The sequence below is a fragment of the Pholis gunnellus genome, assembly GCF_910591455.1.
Source record: "Pholis gunnellus genome assembly, chromosome: 3".
NCBI lineage: Eukaryota > Metazoa > Chordata > Actinopteri > Perciformes > Pholidae > Pholis > Pholis gunnellus.
Window position 1 is genome coordinate 9,862,328 of NC_136529.1, and position 17,973 is coordinate 9,880,300.

Below are 17,973 nucleotides of genomic sequence, written 5' to 3' on the forward strand. Positions count from 1 at the left end.
TTTATTCAGATCCGTAGCAAATGTGGGCTCAGGTCCAAACCAGAAGTGATCTGGTTCACAGATGCAACTCAACAAACTGGTATCAGTCACAGTGGAAGCAAACTGTAGCAGGCTTTAAACCTGATGCTAGATAACTGATCATGACTTGTTATGTTGAGGTATTGTGTTAAAACCAGAACAGAACTAAACAGAGACTCGACTTCACCTTTACCCGCCTGTCTGCCTTTCCCGGCAATTGTGCTTTAGTTGTTGCCATCTATCAGCTTTGTCCTCGAAATTGGATGACATTTTGGGTGGATTTGGACTGAAAGCATGGGAGAGTGACCGGAAATTTAATAGAGGGAAAAACTCATTTGGAACTCCAAATGTCACGAGTGTCATGCTGCTTCTTTTAGTGCCATGACGGCAAACACTGATAATTTGGAATGATCATCTAGTGTGCTGCTGTTTTCAGCTTCATATTTCCTCTCTTTGTGGCGATTTATCCCTCAGATGTCAGTTGATTTGGAGGAGTGTCAACTCTGAAGGTGAGGCGGACTACTTTTTAAGACTCGGCTTCACGATGACAGGAGTAGCAGCGTGGCTCCCTTTTGCCAGGGCAGCAGCCATTGGCTGGATGCCTGTTGCCAACTGCCCCATGCCTGTTGCACCAATGGACAACACTAAGAGACAGGACGAGCTGATAATCCTCAATGTCAGCGGCCATCGCTTTCAGACCTGGAGAACCACTCTGGACCGCTATCCTGACACCCTGCTGGGCAGCTCCGAAAAAGACTTCTTTTACAATGAGGAAATCAAGGAGTACTTCTTTGACCGGGACCCCGACGCCTTCAGAAGCATCCTCAACTTCTACCGGACGGGGAAGCTCCACTACCCCCGCCACCAGTGCATCTCAGCCTACGATGAGGAGTTGATCTTTTTCGGCATCATCCCCGAGATCATCGGCGACTGCTGCTACGAAGAGTACAAGGACAGGAAACGGGAGAATATAGAGCGGCTTCAGGACGATCAGGAGGAGAACAAGGACATGAAGCTGCCCAACATGACCTTCAGGGAGACCATGTGGCGTGCCTTTGAGAACCCCCACACCTCCACCATGGCCCTGGTCTTCTACTATGTCACGGGTTTCTTCATCGCCATCTCGGTCCTCACTAATGTGGTGGAGACGGTGCCCTGCGGTTCCACCGCCAACCAGAAAGACATGCCGTGTGGCGAACGCTACACAGTGGCCTTCTTCTGCATGGACACCGCCTGCGTCATGATCTTCACAGTGGAGTACCTGTTGCGCCTGTTTGCCGCACCCAGCCGCTACCGCTTCATGCGCTCGGTGATGAGCATCATCGACGTGGTGGCCATCTTGCCGTACTACATCGGCCTGGTGATGAGCAACAACGAGGATGTGAGCGGCGCCTTCGTGACGCTGCGCGTGTTTCGAGTGTTTCGCATCTTCAAGTTCTCCCGCCACTCGCAGGGCCTGCGGATCCTGGGTTATACGCTCAAGAGTTGCGCTTCGGAGCTGGGCTTCCTCCTCTTCTCGCTCACCATGGCCATCATCATCTTCGCCACCGTCATGTTCTACGCAGAGAAGGGCTCCAGCTCCAGCAAGTTCACCAGCATCCCGGCTTCCTTCTGGTACACTATAGTCACCATGACTACGCTGGGGTGAGTAATCGACGTGTGTACACACTCACAGAGGTAAATACATAGACGTGTAAACACCACGAGCGTCTTGTATCCCATTCTGCCAAGCTGTATTTGTATTTGTGACAGACGTAAAACAATGTTTTCGGATGCTAATAGATGCATTAGATGCGTTTTTGTGGATTTTTCTTTTGAAAATTGAATAATTTATGAAAACGAATTTGAATTTCAAATGAGCATTAAGCCAGCCTGCCCCCATACTTCAGTACACTGCAGCGTATTTGAGGGTGCCAGTGTGAGTAATGGTGGGAAGTGCAGCATTTATCTACCAGCACAATCACTCGTGGCATTTAGTTTGCCTCACCTACAGCTCGCCAAATTAGGAGACAGTGTTTGAATACATACAATACATCTGAGTGTGAAGAAGATGCCCTGATACTACACATATTTCTGTGTGTGTGCACTAAGGACTTCATTGATGTAGAGCTATTTAGTTTTTTGTTTCTTTTAATTTATGTTTTGCTTGAGAAATAATTTTTATCCCTTTCAATTTTAGCCTTTTGAGAAAATGATGCACAACATGTAGCCTGACCCAAGAGCATGGACTGAACCATTATGATTAAATACTATTGGTGTTGGAAACAAGTTTTGATGGGCCAGCCTTTTTATAATCATCCAATAAACTAACAAATCTTCATCATATTTCCACCTATGCACCCTTGTGACATTTAGATGATACAGCTCGTCATTCGTATGAACAGTGGTTCAGTTTGGTAGTTTTACAGAGAAAATATTAGCTGCTCTACTGCATTTCTGTTCTGATAATTGGGGCCACACCACAAGCACCGTATTTATGGCACAGGCGTTCAGTATGAAAAAGCCTTGTGAGGAATTAATTGAACTGTATTATAAAGCCGGCTCTCTCTGCTGTGTGTGCCTGGAGGCGAGGTGTCTCATAAGATCTCCTCTGTCACCTTTATTATGATTCCCCTCTGCTCTTAATCTTTCACACAAGCTCGCTGAGGCTCGGTGCCATGAACGGCAGGGTGAACTTGAAAGTGTTCCTGAAGTTTTGGCTGAGTGAAGTATTATGAAGGCACAGTGGAAGAGTAGTCATGGTTTTCTTAAAAATCAGTTTTTCTCTCCGGCACTCTTTTGTACAATAATGCTGTGTGCCAATGCAAAACTGCCTTTTTGAATAAAACGGCATGTTACAAGAATAGAGTTGGTGGTTTCACTTTATCAAGTGACTAATAGTAATTTTAATTGAATATTTTTGGACAAAAACTCAAAAGATATTCAGTTTATCATTTTATGAAAGAGAGAGAGAGAGAGAGAGAGAGAGAGAGAGAGAGAGAGAGAGAGAGAGAAGCAGCTTTTGAGAAGCTGTGAATATCAGTTTTTTTCCTTAATGAATGACTTGAATAATTAATTGATTATTCATTCGATTCCTTCAAGCAACTAATCAATTTATCAACAAATCATTTCAGCGCTTTTTTTCTATTTGTTTTCCAAGTACTGCTGCTCAGCAACGAAACAGAAATTTGCCCCAAAACATCTGTAGCTTTGGAAGATGCCCACTTGATCACTCTATTACTTACTCTGGTATTGTGCTAGAAAGGGCTCTCGACAGTAGGAGCAATTTTTGCAGCTAATGTTTGTATTGTTTTTACGGTAAAAAAGAACAAACTTAAGAGTCTCATGAAATCAAGCCCCATTTTTGTTCTATTTATGGTTGTTACTTTTTCTGCAAGAGCCATTCATGTTCTGTATCTCCTCTGTAATTCTTTTCACCATCAGTAATGAAGCCATTCCTGTGCTGGAGCTAACAGGGACTGAACTCTTAAGGATTATAACTTTAGATGTGAACATATCCTTTTAACTATTAATGAGGATCTACATTGCCAGAAGAAAATGTGAAATCAAATTTTATTTAAGACACTTTTTTCTTTAACCGATACATCTCTCCAAAAAGCTCTGCTGACAGAGAGCTTTAAAACGTGTTCATATTGTCTCAAAAGCTCTCTGTGTTCTGCTGTGTCCATTACTGAGAAGGATCTGCTCAGACACTAAGAAACACCAGACTAGACTAGAACACTGTGTGGGCTGTCATGCTGCACCACGTTTGACCCATAACAAGATACCTAATGATGCAACCTTGTGGCATCTTTTTTTAAGTATCTTTAGGGTCCCCGTTGTGAGTGACATGTTTGGCTGGCAGACCTGAAATGTTCTTTGCTTTTCTAAGGTGACCGTAAAGTAGTTATTTCAGTCATTTCTCCGTCTTGTTATGATCAGTGTGTCAAAGTGTCGTCTTGAAATGGAAACCAAAAGAAATCGTGGATCTCCAGCTATCCAGAATAGCTGTATTTGTCTCTCTGCAGCATAAGGGCTTTAAAGGATGCCTCGCGTTACCTGTTCTACAGTGTGTGTATGTATGTATGTATGTGTGTGTGTGTGTGTGTGTGTGTGTGTGAGTGTTATAAGAGGATCTTTTGTATCGCACATACAAAAGGATAGAAATGCCAAGGTGAAAGCATTATGTAAATTGTGAACCTTGAACAATGTGTTTGAGTGTGGAGCCATTATGTCCAACACACAATAGAGGCAGCAGCACCGAGAGTCCATCCACAGCTCCGACAATGGTGATCCTCATAGAGACAGGACAGTCATTTACAATCAGGAAAACTATCAACTGATGCATGTCCAAGGCTCACACAATCAAATCCAACATGTCCCCTCTATACAGCCACACAGGTCTACCTTTTATTGGAGACGGTAAAGTGGGACTCATAGAAATGTGTTCACATTAGTTTGAGGAGCGCACAGAAAGTCTGAACTTGCGCTTTTGTTTTTCTCTCAGATTTGGATTTTAGATATTTGATATAGTGCATAAATATGTGTAACAACGTGCGGATAAACAAGAGGAGAGTTCAGAATGTTCGGGATTTTACACACACGAAAAATCAATAGAGATATTATGAATTGACACTTTCAAATAAAAGGGTATCATTTTTTATGATGTGAGTCGGGGCTTTGTTCTCTGTGCTGACAATCTGACTATGACCTGCACAGAATCCAGCACTGTGCACTGGTACATCCTTTGATCAAAACAACAGACATAGAATTAATATGTAAAAGAGAAAAAACAAACGTGTACAGTACAGTCTTTGATATGCAGAACTCCAACCCACACAAACAAAACAAAAGCAAGCAGGTGAAAATAAAATGTATTGAGATACGGGTGCTTAGTACAGCGTGTGCCCCCTCCTCTTCAATAGAACATAAGAGAGGCTTATCTGTACGTGATTACAACTGAAAGTTGAACAGCCAGCAGCTTCTCATGAGGCTCCGTTTTCCCTCCTGCCTGTCGCCCGTCGATCTGTTCACCTGCTGAAGAGACATATGCTCAGGTGATGAGGTCACCAATGAACCATCTGGCAGTGCGCTTAAGAAGCTACATACACAGCAGTACATACAGGGCAGTACATAAAGCAATCCCACCGGTCATCTACAAATCAGTTTTTCCAAAGAACAAAAAAAACGGCAAGCTTTCATCAGATGTGTTATTGGTGTACACAACATACTGGAATATGTTTTTGGCTCACCACCATATTCTTTTGAATATTATTTTTCAGCAATTCCAAAGCATTTGACAACAAACACACACATATGCATTTACTGTAGAACACTTTAGATTGCCTGTCCATCATCGTAACCCAAACCAAAGCTGATACATCACCAAATGTTACATTAATCTTTTACTAACCCAACTTAAGATGTACTCAACCAATTTAGTATCCGTATTTAGTGTAGTATTTAGTACACTTTTATAAAGTTGGGGCGACAGATTTGAAAGGAATTGTCCAAATTGATGCAGCATCGGTCGACATATTTGGACTTGAAGTCCCCAGGCTGAGTCTAGCAAACACTGGATCCTACACTTCCCTTAATGCAATCTGAACGGGAACAATTATGGCAGCCAATAATGCCATTTTCATATGTGCATGTTGATATTGTTAGTACTGAAGATTTCCTTGACAACAAGCCTCCCTTTTGTTACTATATACAGTCTGCATTCAGCTGGGTGAAACGCGTTGGCTTTTATTTTCCGAAGCAGTCACAGGAAATGCGATATATTTGTTACCACGGCCGGTTATCAAAAAGGCATTTACAAAACCAGATGTTTGGCATGTTTTTCACGCTGGGCCGGGTTTAGATATAGCAGAGTAGCAGAACAAGAAGAAAACAGCCGCAGTGAGCTGTTGGATGAAGAGTTCCAGGCGACAGGCTGCACACCTCCAACTCCTCAGCAAGGTAGTTAGAAATCGCGGCCCCCAATGTGTAGTCCATAATGTGTGTCCAAACGTGGCCTCTGGCAGAAACACACACACACATTCACAAACAAACAGAGCCATTAATAACTGGGTGAAAAGTGTATAGGCCTGAGAACATATATATATATTTTTTATGCTAGTAGGACATTCAAAATATAAACACACCTGAGAAGACATGAACTTTTCTGCCAGCTGACAGTCAAGCCTGTCAACATGTTGATCAGATGTACATATGTATATATATATATATATATATATATATATATATACACAGTATGTACCAAAGAGCACATACACACAATCATATGCGGATTCATTCACACACATACATAGTTATTGCCTTTGATCTTGTCTCGCCTTTTTGTCCTGCCTCTCTGCGTCCCCTCCGCGTCTGCTTGAGCCCAGACAGCGCAGCAGTAATGGGCTTCAGCTGAGGGAGATGGGGGGGGGGCGGAAGGGACTGGCTGGCTGTATAATCAGCCGCTTTCACTGTCCAGGAACCGGGGTGTTAAATCAACCTCAGCTGGCTGATAAAACAATCTGGATTGAATCTCAGCAAGGTGTGCTCCCTGCGGCGGCCTGCCGATCCTCGGCGCTGTTTGGAGCCGGCCGGATACGGATGTCAATGGCGTCAGTGGGACAGGATCCGAAAGATTGATGATGGAAGGAGAAAGCCCTCACCCCCCCCCCACCCCCACCCCCCCCCTCTCTTTCTTGTGCTCCCTCTTTTACTCCCCTATTCCCCCATGAGTCTCCCAGAGGAACAGCTATTTTAAGAACAGGCTCTGTGTGTGAAAGGGAGTTATCTGTTAACTATAATCTGATCCACGATGCAGGCTCAATGGATGAGAGCTGGTTGTATTTTACCTGTATGACAGGTGCGCTGGAAGGTTGGCTGGCCTGCCTCCAGCTCTCCCAAGTCTCCCCTCGCCTCTAAAAACATTAACCCCATAATAAGAGAACTATTAATGAGGTGTGCATTGAAATCTGACTCTGGTGTTATAATTAGAGTGATTCTCCCAGTTGTAGAGTCCTGGTCCTGGACGGAGGCTTGTTCTGTAGAAAGTGAGAGACAATGTTGTTATGCATGTAGGTCATGTTCCCATCTCTGCCTTAATCAGTGGCTATATATAATCTGCTTCTTTCTTCAGAGAGACTTTTAGCTCGCCGCCCTCTGCGTTCTCTGCTCAACATCTCTATTAGTCTACGTGGACTTGGCCTCGGGGCCAGAGGCAGGAATGAGGGAGGTCAGACGAGCTGTGCTTCGAACTCTGTGCTGCAGGGCTGGTCGACACCAGGAGGAAGTGACGATGTGAAGTGAGAAAGGGCCGAACAAAACTTTCTTTTTTTTAAACTCTTGCTTCGGGTCTGTTATAGTGTCCACGTTCATGAACTACACTGGCATACATCCGCATACTGTATGCCGTGCTGCAACACATTTTTATCTCCGCAATCGATTAATCTAGCGATGACTTTTTTCAGTGAATCCATTAAACTCAAAGGATACTTCCATGTGTGTGAAGCCACGAGGGTCTATAAGAAACTCTGTCATCTGCCCAGGGGGGCATCAACCATTTCAGCAGTGTGCCCAGTGACAATAGCTTTGTGATTAAGACTCTTGTCTATTTGAAGCAAAGCAGGAAGTAAAGTGTTTGTTTTGAGTTTTGGAAGGACAGTGTCCTGCGGATCGAGGTGTCAGCTCAAAAAAAAGTGATGAATCAATTCTATAAAATGATTGTGGTTTCATTTTCTGTCAGTTTACAAACCATTTCAGTGTATATCCACGTAAACACAGTGGACACATTTCTACACAGACTTTATTTCATGTGGTGTATTGGGGATGGGCATTTCCAGGAAGAAAAAATATTGTTTGATAATCAGTGGGAACTATATCATCCCTATAGTGCATCAACATTGCTGCTGTTAAGTTTAAACTTTTCGAAACTGGCATCTTTCAACAACTGATAAGCCGAGTTCTGTGTCTTGAAGTCTGTGTTCCTCGTTAATGTTTTAGTAAATAAGGTTAATTGACTAACTTGACCATTGATCTCCTTGGCACTGTGAAACAACAAAAAGAAAGTATTTAGCAGTGAGTTGTGAGACAACAAAAGAAGCAATAATCTCAGGCCTCTGGTTCTGATGAAAGGTATTCTTAACTCCAGCCTTAGCTCGGCACGCGGCTCTGCATAAAGGGATTAATTAACACTGGGTTGAACAAAGCATCTCTTGTTGCGAGTTAATCAAAAGTCTGCCTGAGTATTTTACTTTTAAGCGTACATGTAATATCTAAAGTATCCTTTTGCCTTTTTTTTATTAGAATATGGTATCTCATAGTGTGAGAAAAAATTGGAGTTGGAGTGTGTTTTCTTTTAGATTTGCTTGATATGCAAATGAGTTTTCTATTTTCCTAGTATTTGTGTGCTGGATTTATTGTGTTTACAGTTAATAATGGATAATTGGTAACAGAAGTGAGGCGTTTTGGCCTATTAATTCTGGAATGGCATACATTGTTTTGTTAATAATTCAGGATCTTTGCGGCACGCTGAAACAGAACTGGGATGTCGAGCTGCATAGTTTGTAAGTGGGAATGTTCTTTCACACACAATTCACAAATCATCAGAGGTTGCATATTGTAGTGGGTTTTTTTTTTATGGCAGCCTGCTTTCAGATATAATTTATGGGCTATTTTGCTGCCTTGCTGAACCCCTGGGGTCAAAACAAGTGCAGCTTGTAGGAAATTAGAAATATTCCTGCCTTTATCTGGCCAATTCGCTCTTGGAGCCAATTTCCCAACACAAGGCTCTTTAATTGAAACCTTTCTAATGATAGCTGTGGAATTTAATTTAGCTCCAACACAGGTTCATTTAACACCTAAACTCATTTAAAAAGAATTAAACGTGCAATAGATAGCAGTGTCTGGAAACCTTCACCATCTCTCTCCTCCTCTTCTTCCTCTCTCTCTCTCTCTCTCTCTCTCTCTCTCTCTCTCTCTCTCTCTCTCTCTTACTGTTGTGGTAAAATGACCAAAGCTTTTACACCAGTGTACCCTGCTGTGTGCTCTCACACACACTAGTATGCACACATGCATTCATATGCTGTCCTCTAGTTTGAAGGCAGCAAATGAGAGCAATTGGCTGACAAGTCTGCAATGCTGTTTCTTGATAGTAACCTGCATCAGTACGGCCATCTGTTACCTTTTTTAGGGTTGAGCAGCAGCGCACCATGTGCACAAAAATCAAATCATCAAATCAGTTGCCAATGCATGAACCATGATGTAGGCACAGGAGTCGCAGTCCCACAGACACACCCGAGCAGTAGCTCGGATAGCAGCACAAAATACAAAATACTCTGGCCGGAGTTCAGCCTCTTAGGCTGATGTATTTCAGCAAAAAAGTCATCCCTAGTGCGCCACAAAGGTGTTACCATCTTATTTTTATAGCGATAAAGAGATTTCCCCAGGTGTGTAGGGGAGCTGTTGACTTACAATTGTCAAAGAAATACCACACACCTTTCATAGCAAATATGAAAGAGCACAACATGAAGTCTAATCCCTTAACATCTTATGGAGCCTTTTCTACACAGTTCAAATACAGACATATAATCATGCTTTGAGGCATCATTATTCTCCGTCAGAACTGCATGTTGGATGGTGAAATAGCTTTTGAAACATCTTTCCAACGTCCAACGATTAGGCGCTCCGTGTCCGATTTTTCTGTTACTTTCCAAAGTTGGCAATCTGACGTTCACACCCGTGTGAAGCTTGTGCGGAGGTGAGAAAGGTACAAGGGTTTTACCGCCCCTCTCAAGCTCTCTTTTTTAATTATTTATATCATTGGCATAACTGAATGCAAATCTACGATTTTTCCTGGAGACACAGTCTGTCTGAAAAAGTGTGCCGTAATCCCCAGAAAAGAATGCGTCTGTGTCCAGATCAGGTAGGAACCTTTGCCTTCTGATGTGGTTGTCTACCCGTCATACGAAACATTGCCCTGTCCATAGCAGGAGCTTTGTACTGTTTGTTCAACTCATTACTGATCCTCACTTTAGATGGGTGCAGTAGCTATAATTCAACAAGAATACGCTGTAAACACCAATTTGACATCCTCATAAAGTTGTTATGGTGAACATGTTTGCAAACAATTGCCTATTTACATATCCAGCAGACATGAAGCAACATTAGTATTCATTCTGAGTTGTGATCTAGCCACCTGATGAATGCCAGTCCAATGTTCACTCTCCTATTTGCTCTGTTTTAATCTCTCCACCAACAAGAGAGAAACATCTGGCTCTGTAGCGGCTAAATGCTTGACTTTGTTCACAAGCTAACTTTATTTGTCTGATGTTTGGTGCTTGGCCGGTAACGTACACTTGATTTATCATTTCTTTAGCTGAATACAGCGGCCTGCTGTGGCTGGAAACAATGCTGACGAACAGCAAGACTGAACCAAAACAGTGAAGTTGTGGGCCGTAAAAACCAGAACAATAAGCTGAAGATGCCAATTTTCCTTGAACTGAAGAAGCTGTAGACTCTGACTGGTTTGTTACTACTTGTGACACCTTAAACATAACACAGAGTCATATAATCTATTTTGATTGTGAAGATATATATTGGTGCAGGTTTGAATTTGCTGTGGTATTTATAGAAATGAATGATTAAATCGCAACTTAACTTGTACACTAACTGATTTCCCAGAGGGTCTTCTCTGAAGGTTTTCCCTCACCCTCTGAAACGGTTGATGTATCTATCACACCAACAGTTTTTTCATTAATTTATTGGATTCTTTCATGTTCACATTCATCTGAAAACAAGCAATGCCGGCATCACTAAACAAACCTTCATCCATCTTCAGAGTGATCCAACTCTTGTTTTCTGCTGTCACTGGACTCCAATTTTTTCTTTCTTTCATCTCGTTATCTCTTTCTAGCTCTAATTGGTTAGGCCTTTCCTTTTGCCAGCAAGGTATAACCATTGTTTTTTACTTGAGATAAGAAAACACTGAACACACTGCAGACTAGTTAACACCAGCAGCTTAATGAGCAAGTGTTCTCTTCGAATCATCTGAATAGCAGTAAACATGGCTGCCTTCAGACATGTTCTTTGTTTTATTTTTAAAAAAAAGCTTGTGATAAACCTGTTTGAGTATCATTTCTCTCTTAGCCTAACAAATCACTTAGTGGTCCTTTTTTAATTGTGATTCTATCATAAACTAAACAAATGAATGCTATCAGCCTCTACATTGTTTTGCAACTGGGTTGGATTTTGCTTCATGTCATTTTACTTGCAGAAGTCCTTCTGCTGTAATCAAGAGCTGTTACCGGCTTCGAGCTTTCTTCTTGCTGTCTACATCAAACACAGAGACGGAGCTTCTGGTTTGACGGGGGATGCCAACTTTTTTGTGACACAAGAAACAACAGGAAATTGTAATTTAAGGAACCACAAATTGACACATTTAGCACTTTTTAAACATGCTACTTTTGAAGTGGTCTTCTTTGGTAACAAAGTAAAAGCTGTTTGGTTGCGTGCTAGCCTAGGCCCCATGTGTTTGATGTCACCCGTAGCGAGTGTAGAGTAGCAGCCTGTTAGCAGAGTGGCCTTGGAGCGCAGGCACAGATGAGTGTGCGTGGGTGCGTTTGTGTGATTGATTGGGGAACGCCAAGGTCGACAATGTTTGGAGAAGTGAGAATGTAAGTTAAGGGAAAGTCAAGAAGTACATCAGCATAGAAGAACATGATATGCGACATAAACATATCTTAAAAATGTGATAGTGGGATGAAATGGGAGGAGATAGAGGAGAATGAAGAAAGACTTTTCACCTTCATTTTAGGAGGAAGGTGAAAAGGAAGAGAGTGAACGTGAAATTAAAAAGAAAAGGAAGGAAGCCAGTGAGGAGGACAGAAGACGTGATGTTATCTAATACAGTTTCCAACATGTTATCTCAAGATGTTTGTATTGGGGCACAAAGGAGAACCTTGAATGACACGGCATGCTCGGTACCCGAATGAGTGGGTTATTTTTAGATACTTGGCCCTTATCTTGCTACACAGCTGGCAAGGGTTTAGCTCAGAGAAAGGTAAAGAAAATGTACTAATAACCTTCAGTGTGATGTGAAGGAGGGTGCAGACGAGGAGTGGAACTCAAGGTTAAATTGACCATATCGTGAAAACAAAATAAAGTGCATAAAACAGTGAGAGCAACAAAAGAAGGTTTGATTGTTCTGTTTTGTTGAAACTAATTCCAAACCGATTTTGAAAAATACATGTAAGTGTATGTTTCTCTGCCTGTGTGTGTGAGTGTGTCTCCTACCTATCTAGCCTGAGGGGCGCATATGCCTACCTGACATTATAAATAATACCAGCATGTTTATGTTTTCCATTACAGTCTCAAATGCAGCTCCAGGACATAGTCTGGTTCCTTCCTTTTCACCTCACCTTTAAATATCACTTTATATGCCGCCAGAGTTCCACAGATGTTAAAAAGAATGTAAAGTGTCGTTCTTTCTTACATTTATTTGAATCAAGCATTCCCTCCAATAGCACAACTGAAAGTGATGATGTGGCTATGTTTCATTCAAACATTCATGAAGCAAGAGATGAGATACATTAACCAGAATGAGTTTTCTGATTGGACGGCAGAAGCTATCAACATTTGTGAGTTTGCTATAATGAAGGCACACAGTGCATTCATACATTACATATTTGCATTGTTTCATCGTCAGGGAATGACTTACAACACAAAGGTGACTGACCTGAACGGCTGTTTGTAGCGATAATAGTGTTTATTGCTGTTAATTCTGCATTAGACTGGCATCACAAAACACAACAATGTTCTGATGTTATCATGTCATAATAAGACCCTAATTAGACGCTGTGAACCAAAGACAATTGTAGCATAAAAAACAACTTTATCAATGTTGTTGGAGTTATGACCGTTCAAAACTTTTTACGTTTCTTGGAAGTAGGTGAAGCATAGACTGGATAGAAGAAGTGGACGTAGTCATCGTGACGTCACCCATTTTCTTGTGGACCGCTGTTTTGAAGCCTTGAGTACGGGGATTTGGCCGTCGCAATTTTGGATTACGGCCACCGACATCTTGGCTTTTTGCAACCAGTGAATGGAAGTTACCATATTTGGACTCCTGAGGAGTGACGTAGAGACGCCGTCTCTACAGGTCAATCATAGTAAGCCCGCCCTAAAGCATACTCCACTTTATGGTCTATTTGATTCTAAAAGGCACCATAATATACTACATGAACATCATGCTGTATTGAAGACATGAGACGAGCGATTGAGACCATCAACTCACGTTTACCATGTTTCCTGAGGTAGTAAATCAAGAGAGAAGTAGGGTCATTTTCTCATTGACTTCCATACAATCGGAATTATTTTTTGCAACCAGACGAGTTGCCCCCTGCTGGCCACGAGAGAGAATGCATGTTTTAAGACACTTCTGCATTGGCTTCACTTGTGAGTACCGGAAGGTTGCCACCTGACGTGAAGTAGTGCAAGAAATCCCTACTCTGCAACAGTTTAGAGTCAGTCTAGTAATTGTCTAACATTTCAATAACAGGATATCAAAATGAATCACTTGCATGTTTTCATGCTAAATTGTTCTGCTTTTTGTTGATCATATGTGTGCAACATGTTTGGGTGTAGTCCCTGAGATACTCGGTACCTGCCCAGTAACGGCTACCTCAAATCAAGATTTCTATAGAAACAGTAAATGATGAAGCGAAAATAAGTATTTTTGGTATGCAGAAAAAGAACATCTCTCGCCCAGTAAAACCAACTTACTGCAGCTAATAGAAAAAAGCGTGAATGGTCAAACGCTTTCATGAATCTGATAATAAATCTGATAGTAAATATAACAACTTGCATTGTTTATACGTGCACTATTATAAGCGGAACTGTCTCAGGCATTCTGCTGATTTGTAACAATTAACGTCTTAAACAAGCTTTTGCACTCACCAGCTGCCCTCATTTACAGCTGCCATGAAGCTGTGTAAGATGACTGTCCGACTGACTGACCTGAATTTGAGTTTGATGCCTCCAGCGGTGCTGTGTTAAAGAAAAAAAGAAAGAAGAAAAATAGCAACCTTTTCTGAGCCAAATTGGAGAGAACAATGATGCTGCTTTTTCAACATTCACTTTCAATTTAATTTAATTTGTATTGCTCAATATCACAAATAACAATTTTGTATCATAGGGCTTTACAGTGTACGACATCCTCTGTTCTTGAAAAACACAAGAGAAAAGGTACTGAAGAATGAAGCAGATGTGTTTGTTGTGTTGCTGCTGAACCTGATGATTCCAGAAACACCTGGTTACCCTGAAAGCAATATTTGGGCCAGTACATGAATTGAATTACAGGTTGATAAAATCGAAAGTCACACTATTGCAAGTAACTGATCAGTAAATCCAAACTAATTTCATTATTTCAATAAAAAGCCCTATAAGGTTACGAAACACTAAATGATGTTCTTAAATGTAACATTTTTTTTTTTTTAATCCACTTGAACCACTCTTCACTTCAGCATAAATTAGATAAATTGCACAGCACACAGAAAATGTATCACTTCTAAAGCCGGTTCGCCGGTTTCCATTATTTCCTTCTTCCAAAACATGAAGAACAAATGAGCAAATGCCAGGAGCTGTATTTTCATTAAAACAAAATCATGGCTGGTGTGTTAACTGCATGCCAAATTAATCATAGCAAACAAGGCCAAATTGCTTTAAAGTTACCATGTGCTGACAAGCAATGTAGCATTTAAAATGATTTCTTTTTCACCAGGAGTCTGGCGCAGTGCTCACTCCAAATAAAATGCAGCGATGCTACATTACATATCTTCCAGCAAACTTAACAAAGACAAATAAAAGGTACAACAGCATCACCAATCTCTTTTGACTGAATATTATCTGGTCTAGCTCAGCTACAAACACAAAAACACTGAATCCATCGGCCTGTCGTTCACAACCGAGCCTGTTTGTAACCGGTACCGACGATGTTATCTTCACTTCACCTGTCGCTCCTCTACTCCGACTGTCGACAGCCTAAACGGTAGCAATGTCTTTGGCTGTCAAATGTCAATCCTCACTATTCCCTGACTCTGGCTGCTTAAAGTAGAGATAGCGAGTCTATTGCATTTTGCAGTGGCGCTAATCATTTTGCAATGGTGCTGCGCCGCTGTATGCAGGGGAAACATCGGAGGCATGAAACTGCAACTGATTAAATGCGCACCGTAGCACGATACTACCCATCTCAGTGTAAAAGCAGATCGTGGAGACATTTTAATTTCTTTATTCCCATGTAGCCTTCAACTGTATAAAAAGAGTGTGTGATTCTTAAACAATATTGATTAATGTTTGAATGATTCTTTGCCGTGCCAACACTTGTATTCATATATTTTCTGGCACCATTGGTGACTCATTTGCATTTTCTTCAAATTATTCAATTTTTTCAATTTAATGAAAACTGCACTGAATGTTCTTACAGCGCGAAACAACTGGGTGAAAAGTGTAAACCGGTCTGCTCCCTTTAAAAAAGAAAAACAACTTTATTTAGGCTGAGGTGCCATATTGTTGTTGAGCCCGAATCAGATGCACCATAATATGAATGAAAAGAATAAACCCTTTAAAACCTAGAAACCTTAAGATTGGTAAACATGTTTTCCTTTCTCTCTATTTCTAAAGCAGGGTGCTGTGTGATTACAATTCACTTCTGCAGTGTTAACATTAATGTGTTTGAAGGCACAGTGTCAGTAATCAAACAGTCCATGATTATACTAGTGTGGGCTGCCGTTATTCACTGACAAAGTTCTGCTGATAGTGTTGCCAAGTATTTCGGTGCACTGCCTCGAAAACAAACATTAAAAATGAAGATAAACCTCTAGAATTTCACTGATTGCCATTCAAACAGACCCAATGCCTCCCTGAAAAGCTCCACACAATCGTTATCCTCCATCAAACGGGCCTGCAGACCCTTTCTCGGCCACATCAACATGACACATTGGAAATAAATCAACAGCTCTGGATGCCAATTATGTTGAAATCTCTGAGCTATGTTGACCTCTCTGTGTATTCGGAGATTAAAGAAGCTTCACCAATGCTTGTTATCCTCACTCGAGCACGGTTACTTTCTTCACTGTTGCTTTTGTGTTTTGAGTTCAGGTGCCGTAGAAACCAGCCGCTGTTGCTGGATAGAAAAACAGTGAGAGACACTGTTTAGCCACTATAAGACTTAAAGTTTGTATTCCTTTTTACATTTTGTTCACCACAAAGATGTAGACTTACAGAGGATAAATATGTGCCAAATTAAATTGATACAAAACTGTATTAACTGTAACCATGTGTTTTTTTATGCAGTCAGCTGGAAAACATTTAATCGTGTGGGTAAGGGTTCATATTTGGTGCATAGTTTAAAATTAGATTTTAGATTTTTGGATTTATAAGGTTGTATTTCTCAGGTCAGTAGCTGAAAACCTTCAAAGATTAGACACATTTCCCAGAATTTTGCAAATATCCTTTTGAAAATTACACATTCTACTTTCTTTTAGTTTTTGTCTTTTACATTATTGTTTAAGTAATGTTCAGTCAGTGTTGCTGCACCCTTAAAATAATAGGAAGTTGTAATGTTGAGAAGCTGCTATTTCCACAGGGTTTTATTATTACACACAAGGAATGCAATCTCGCAGTGTTTTAACACCCATACTCCCCGACGTTCAACATCTGGAAGTTTTATTGGATTCTTATGTAAATCGCTCATGTCCAATGATTTTTGCCATATTCTTTATGGATGTATGCTGCTGTTGATGCTGCGTTTTGAAGGCTGTATTTATAGGAGATGTTTTCATTACAGCCCGGTCAAAAAAACAAAAAGAGTAATCACGGCTGCTATTGGGAGGGTTATGGATGAAAACTCTTCTCACAGCCAATCAATACAACTGGTGACCACATCTTTATTGGCACATCCATGTCATTATGTCGGAACTCGGACAACTCATTGCATTTTTTAAACACCCTCTTCATATACTGAATGAATGTCGATTACACAGAGTGACATTATATCCAAATGTACCGTGTTTAGGCTTAGGTGCCATATTTTTGTTGAGCCCTAATCAGATGCACCATAATATGAATGAACATTTCTATTGAAATGAATGTATTCATTGGTATTCTTCACAGATAATAACGTTCAGACTGTCATGCCTTTTAGTTGCTTGTTGTAAATGTGTTGCCCCAACCTAAACCTTCCCTCTTAGACGGCAGCTCCATGCTGTTGTCTGATTTACTCTATAAAGAAATATAAAGATGTGTTTGAAGCAGTTTGACCTAACCTTTTGTGATCACCATCCTCTCCAGCAGGCAAGCACAGTCTCACAGAAGGTTTCTTCGGGTCAGGTTATAAAGGTGTGCGGGTTGAGGGGGTTTCCAAAGCTATCCGACCATCCGACAAACACTTCTCAAGGAGCATGACCACTTTAGAGCACTCTCATGGTACATGGTATGCATAGTTGTAGGTGTCTTGTACCTCTACCTTTACTGTCTCTTTTGTCAGTTAGATAATGACTTGAACTTGTTGTTGTCCCTTGTGATGTCTAGAGATATTAGAACAAAATGAATAGAGCTTCAGGAGGGGATGGATAGTGGTGCCCACACGCTTGAATTCCTCTGATGACCAAACTTTTGACAAGTATTGAATGGCATCAATTGAATTGTGCCTGGTTACTTTATTAAGTCTGTTTAGATAGTTGAAGTGTCAAGCTGAAAGGCTGAAAAGAATGTAGCTAGAAGGATATTGAATCTCCACAGGCAGTCAGAGTTTGCCCCAGCATGGACCTCAGATGAAACCCAATTGCATGGTGTTATGTATTACTATGAGACACCTTCATTCCTCGTTTGCTGAATTCCCACACTGGGAAGCACACCCCACTGTTCCATGAGAGCTGTTCACTTCCACGTTCTCACGCGTTTTAGCTTTTCTGCTGTCTGTTGTGTTGA

At 41.2% G+C, this 17,973-nt stretch overlaps 1 protein-coding gene across 1 annotated transcript in view; it reads left to right on the top strand.

The window, feature by feature from the left end:
• Window positions 1–562: 562 nt before the first annotated feature.
• Window positions 563–17,973, top strand: part of LOC306694233 (A-type voltage-gated potassium channel KCND3-like) — a gene marked incomplete at both ends in the record, with an annotated part of 79,323 nt that continues 61,912 nt past the window's right edge. Inside the window, one exon of the mRNA XM_079156999.1 lies at window positions 563–1,662. Within this exon, the coding sequence (XP_079013125.1) occupies window positions 563–1,662 (1,100 nt within the window). The remainder of the gene's footprint in view (window positions 1,663–17,973) is intronic.